General features: G+C 43.4%; 1 protein-coding gene across 1 annotated transcript in view; it reads left to right on the top strand.

Moving 5' to 3' along the window:
- The window catches only part of BOD1 (biorientation of chromosomes in cell division 1), a 5,490-nt gene extending 485 nt beyond the window's left edge, over positions 1-5,005 (top strand). Inside the window, exons 3-6 of the mRNA XM_014947741.1 lie at positions 3-178; positions 1,472-1,596; positions 3,419-3,619; positions 4,846-5,005. Coding sequence (XP_014803227.1) covers positions 3-178; positions 1,472-1,596; positions 3,419-3,617 — 500 coding nt within the window. The 3' untranslated portion in view covers positions 3,618-3,619; positions 4,846-5,005. The remainder of the gene's footprint in view (positions 1-2; positions 179-1,471; positions 1,597-3,418; positions 3,620-4,845) is intronic.
- The last annotated feature ends 1,263 nt before the right edge of the window (positions 5,006-6,268 follow it).

The following is a 6,268-nucleotide window of genomic DNA, read 5'->3' as shown; positions in this document are numbered from 1 at the left end:
AGCGGGCGGCGGAGGGGGCGCGGGCGGCGCGGCCTCCGGCTCGGGACCCGGCGCTATCGACCCGGCCTCGCTGCCGCCCGGCGACGCGCAGCTCATCGCCATCATCGTAGAGCAGCTGAAGAGCCGCGGCCTGTTCGACGGCTTTCGCCGGGACTGCCTGGCCGACGTGGACACCAAGGTAGCGCCGTCGAACCGGGGGTCGCCGGTGCCTCCTCCCCAGGCCGCAGCTGCGGGCACTCATCCTGGAACCCGGCCGTCATTGGCCGAAGGGGCACCCGCATCCCATCCCCGCCCCTCTCCCCGCCGTGTCCCGCACTCGGGGCCGGCATGGCGGGCAGCAGCTGCGGCGCTGCTCTCTCGGTCAGTAGGGTTTCATGCCCCCGCTGCGACCAGCATCTGTCAGACAGGCTGCTCTAGAGGTGGCCCTGGCTCGAAGCCATAGCGACACCCCGGAGGAGAAACAGGCCAGAGAACAGGCTCAGACTTTCATGTTCTTATTAGGAAATTAGGCCTTATTAGGAAGACGGTCTCCCCTAAGAACACTGCTCCTCCTGAGCATCATTCCCACATTTCCAAAACAAATTATTAAGCTTTCCTTCTTGAGTTGATGTTCTCAGTCTGATTTCTTCCTCAGTCTCAACATGAACTCCTGAGCTATTGTTGGCAGTACTGAATTTGGGTTGTTCACAGTCGCCCTGTCAAAATTGAACACTGGTGTTTTGCTTTCTCAAACTGTTGATCTTCCAGGAAGAGTCCTGTTTTGCGACCTGCAGTTGTCATTCTAGGCCACCCCAGCAGCTGTCAGGTCACCTGCACAGAGCAGCCACAGGTCAGAGAGGCTTTGTCAGGATAGATACACACTGCCCAGGGCAGACACTGCACCTGCCTTACCAACCCTTTCAGTCATCATCCCATATACATATCAAATTCTGAAATTTAAATGTTGCAACCTTCTTGTCCTTTCCTTGTATGTGACCAGGATCTGAGTGGTCAGCTCAATGCCTGTTCACTGGAATTAAGTTTCCACTAATAAAACCCTTATAATTCTTATCTTCTGTGTTAGCGGCACAGAAACAATTAAGTTCTTTGTTAGCAACAGTATTACTCGGCCAGTTTCCTAGGAATTCTGTGATGGAGGGTTTCCAAACAACAAGAACTCTGCTTAAACAACTCCTGTCTACACAGGCAGTTTACATTTCACCAACTAATATCACAAGCAGACAACAGTTTAAAAACCAATCTGTCCAGCTATTTAGATTATTATAACAGCACACTGACCAGCCATTCTTTGCAATTACCAGTTGTGTTCTTAGTTAAAACAGTCTTACCTTTGTTAAGAAAGTGAAAGGAGAGAGAATATAGTCAACAAAACAGTAGTGTGCATGACAAAAGATGCACTGTGAAAGACTCTGGCGGGGGATTGTTTTGAGATCGTTTAACTGGGTTTTTTTAATTTATTTCTCTTTTTCAGCCAGCCTATCAAAATTTGAGGCAGAAAGTAGACAATTTTGTATCGACCCACCTGGACAAACAGGAATGGAATCCAGCAATGAACAAAAACCAGTTACGCAATGGGCTAAGGCAGAGTGTGATTCAGTACGTAAGCAACATTCTGTAAACTAATTGCAATGCAGTTTGATAAGTAATACATGACTATCTTATCACCTAAGTCAAAGAAGAATTTGCATAACTAAATTTTTCACAACACTTTGGTGTCCTCTCCTGAGTTTCATTATAGTAGTGGATATAGTCTTAACTGTCATTAAAATGCTTACATTGCTGCTTTACCTTAAATTTGTGTTTTCATGAGTTGAGCAGCACGGTGAAGCATTGTGTTCTTTATCTAGCCCAAGTTATTGCTGCAAGTTACCAACACTGTGCCTGCTAGCAAAACTGTACCCGTTACGCTGAGCTGAACAGCCTTGATCTTTATTTTCAGAAAAGAGAAAAGCCTACATCACTTAAAAAAATCCTGAAGATGCCAAAGCTTGGTTAAGTAGACTCCGACCACTAGCAGGCAGTAATCAAACTGGGCTAGCCTCATTCCATGCAGCAGAGGGTAGCTTTCTTACAGCTATTTAAGATAGTATTTACAGCATGACAGGAAAGCCAGCTCAGACTGTGCTACTTGAAGTTTTAGCTTCAGTATCTCTTGCTGCTAACGCACTGCAGTCTGAAGCACAGGTCTTAGCTTGTTTGACTAAAAGTCACAGATAAAAACTTTGTAGTAAAAGTTGTGGGGAGAGGGAGAGTAGGGAACTTGATAATGGCATTTATGCTTATAGGAGAAGCTATTAGAATGTCTCACATATAGAAGAAACTGTATTTCAGAGCACTTGATAGAACCTGGAAATCATTAGTATGTAACATTAGTTTGTTTAGTCTGTAATTAGAGAAGGGGGTGTGCACTGGAAGTACAGAATTTCCTATCTTTATTTAGAGTCCTTCAGATACGTTTGTCAGCGCTTCCTCTTACTTCACATTACCACTAGAATGAAGCAGAGAATTGAAAATTGCTCTATTAGAGAGCCTGTAATGAGAAGAATATAAAGTGCTCTCTTAAGTAGGCTATTAGTGTAAAGAATAGACAGGCAGTATTAGAGAGTTTGAAGTCCCTGTCACTCCTTTAGCTGCAAGACTGGGCACTGAGGGTGTCAAGATGTGTGTGTCCTTTGTCACATGCAGGTATACATCTGCTGTTACCCGGAGGTGCCATGACCCTGCACCCACTTGCTCACCAGCATTCATGGCCTCGTTAGTCTCGTGGCTGCTTTTCCGAGCGCCAAGCAACGTCTCCATTTCCTGTCCCCTGCTCCCTTGCAGACATGACTTAAGCCTGCTAGACAGCCTGTGCCCCACAATCCAAGAGTCTGACGCAGCCCCTGAATTAATAAGTCACTTCAGTTACTAGTGTTCAGTTCCAGAAACTTTGCTGTGTTCTACATGTGCTTGTTTTTATAATTAATACCCATCTGTCTAGACTAACGGTTATAAGGAGTGAGTGACAGTATTAAGGGGAAGGCCTCTTCTCCCTCAAGTCAGCCAAAAAAAAGACTCTGCTCTCACCTGCCCTCCTTCTCAGAATAGCTTGTTTCCCTTGTTTGTGCCAAAATGTGTTTGTTTGCTTTCATGTTGACCTCATTTCCACATGAGCCCTATTAAAGTGGCTCTTGTCCAACATGTCATTTAAGTACCTGGGAGACCAGATGTCAGTTGTTAATTCTGTAGGGAGAAGTGAGAGGGGGTGGGGGGAAATAGGTGATTGAAACAACTCCCTGTTAAGGATCTACTGAGTGGGCTGCAGTTCTCACCGTGTTAATGCTAATTGCAGTTGACAGGAGGGCTCTGGAGAATTACTGGAGGAGATTGGGGAGAAGTTTTTCAGAGGAGCTGAATGACTCCTTTGTCTTTGTTCAAGGTCAGGAATGCTGGAAGCTGGAGTGGACAGAATTATTTCTCAGGTGGTGGATCCAAAACTAAACCACATCTTCAGGCCCCAGATAGAGAGGGCGATTCATGAATTTTTGGCTGCACAAAAGAAAGAGGAAAGTGTGCCAGCTCCGCCTCCAGAGCCTGAGAATAAGGATCCTCCTGCTCCATCTCAGGATGCGTCCTAAAGGTCTTGTATCTCTGTACTTAATGTTTTTCATGTACCTCATCTCTGTGGCTTGTATAATGCAAGACAGAGAAGACACTGTATTCTTCCTGGCTTAACAGGGAGGACACTTTGATCATCAGCATGTTGTCAATGTCAGACAGTCATCTGAGTTGCTTCCACTTAAGTATCTGCTAAAAATATATTAGGACTGAAGACATAAGTATGATGTAAAACAGCTATCAAGGAACACTGTGGACTCTGCCAGTGCTGGTTTTGGATCAGGCCAAAAGGCCTTTTATTCCTGTAAAAGCACATCCAGCAGTGATTGACATGGAATTGGCTGGATAGCTTTCAGAACAGCATCAATTGGATTAAAAATATATATCCTTTACTGAAATACAGCTTAAAGTAGAGTGGTGACAAGTTACTACGCTTTAGCATTCAAAGTTTTAGATAGCTCTTCTTTAGAACATACACTGGAGTGTTGAATTGTTAGTGACTGAAATGCTCACTGCTGGAGTAAGGGCAATGTCTCTGGGAGTGAATAACTGTTCATTCCAAATTGACTGGTTTAAATAGAGCAACCTATATCTTTCCAGCTGAAAGGACTGAGGGTGCCTTTGTTGCAAACAAGTTCATTCTGGCTCTTGTGATTAAAATAACTCAAGGGACCTCAGGGGGCTATAATTGCTACTCTGTCTTAACACAAATGACTATGCACCCATCTCTGCTAAGGCCTTGTGTCTTAAGGTTAATTTGAATATTGAGGACTGTGTGCACATTACGGAGGAATCACTACCTTGATGGAAAATTTCAATCTGCAGCTTTGCTGGGGAACTTAAAACCATACTGCGTGAAAGGAAGTTAATTGTGCATTGTTCTATCTGCTAGGGCTTTCTGAAAGCAAAAGTTTTCCTTATAATCTACGGCTGATTTATTAAGAAGGTATAAGTAACCTACAATAGCTATTTTTATGCTTGGAATTATTAGATCAATTAGCATGGCTTGTAATTTAATAGTAGAAGTTAAAATGCCTGTAGTATCATCCCGAGTTATTTAGTTATCTGTGACTTGCAGCCTTAATGCCTTGATGGATGTTTGCATTTGTCCGGTTCAAGTAGTTTAAAAGTCCATTATAACCTGCAGCTAAGTGTAGCTGTTAGTTAATATGTTCTAATCTATTTTCTATTCAAATGCATTTATTTGTGAAGTGTACCATCCTCTAAACTCTCTTTTTTTTCTTGCAGTGAGTTCCTCATATAAAGCAGCTACAGTTGCAAAATAGGCGTCCTGCTAGATTGGCAATGGATTCCTGGTTCCAGTTGGTGCGGGATTGCTGACTGCCAAAGATGATTTACCTTTATCAGACCTGTGGGAAGGCACTGAAATGGGGTGAAATTCAGATGCACGGATTGCTGACTGCCAAAGATGATTTACCTTTATCAGACCTGTGGGAAGGCACTGAAATGGGGTGAAATTCAGAGTTCTGAAATTCTGAGTTCTGCGCGTGGAGGGACTGCCAAAATGTGAAGATGTTTTTGCTATTAACAGCAATACAGAAGGCAGCATGTATTTTTGTTAGCAATGCCTTCAGGCAAGGGGGTAGGAAGAAAAAGGGAGCTGGCTCTTGTCTAGGGGGGGCAGGGAAGTGGTTTAAGATGATACTAGACTTGGGAGCAGGAAGAAAAGAAAGATATTTTGGGGGGTGGGGTCGTGTCTTGGAGACCAAGTAAGAGCTGACAGATTTTCTTTGATACATGCCAGAGAAAAGGAAGCATCATACACCTCTGCTGCATAACACGGCATTGAGTGGTAGATGCCAGGTCAGGTGTAACTCACTGCACTGCCCGCTTTAGGAGAGACATTTCCTGTTTGAAACTGGAAAGAACACTTCAGGATCAGTTATCTGGAGAATTTCTGTTGCATTGCAGGAAAATGTTTACAGTTGGCTATGACTATAGCTGACTTAATTCTGATTTCCTGGGTAACTCTGGGAAGCAGAGGGCACCAGAGTAGGTGATCAGTTTGAAACTTGTCTCTTTCAACTTGAAAGACTTTTCTTTCCCGTGAAATTTCTCAGGTGCCTAGTGGAAACTGTCCTATGCTTTCAGCTTGAATGCATGCAGTGTCCTCTGGATGACAGTCAGTTAGAGAATGTGATCAAATATTCTGCCAGCAAGTGTCCATACCTTTTGCAATAAAAGATTTCAAAAAGCATCTCTGACTCCTACCTTTTTCAGAATTTGTTCATAAGGAAAAACGAAACTTTAAAGAAATCCAGGTGTCATGATTGATGGAACCCTAATGGAAATGTGACTTCACACAGTTCCTAGATGAATCCAGGTCTGGCAACGGGGGGTTTTTAGTAAAAGTTACTAATATCAATCTTATTTCATGGTATTTCTCTCTCAAAAAAAACCCTAAATTCTAAAAAAACTGAATTGGCCTGACCTCATATAATTTCTGAGGTAGAAATCCTGTGTAAGTTCAGTCTGGTGCTGGAGAAGGCATGTTCAACCTTTTGAAAACAATGCACTTCTGGCAATAGGCTATTCCATTATGTTTTTTTTCCTTCTTTCATGTAGCAATCTTTAAAAAAGCTAATAACTGCCTTCATCATTGAATAACACTTAATACTGTGTGAATGCTTGCTATTCATGGGCTACATGC

The sequence above is a fragment of the Calidris pugnax genome, unplaced genomic scaffold (genome assembly GCF_001431845.1).
Source record: "Calidris pugnax isolate Ruff unplaced genomic scaffold, ASM143184v1 scaffold27, whole genome shotgun sequence".
Taxonomy (NCBI): Eukaryota; Metazoa; Chordata; class Aves; order Charadriiformes; family Scolopacidae; genus Calidris; species Calidris pugnax.
Note: the sequence above shows the minus strand (reverse complement) of the source record. Positions and strands in the feature narration are given on the sequence as shown.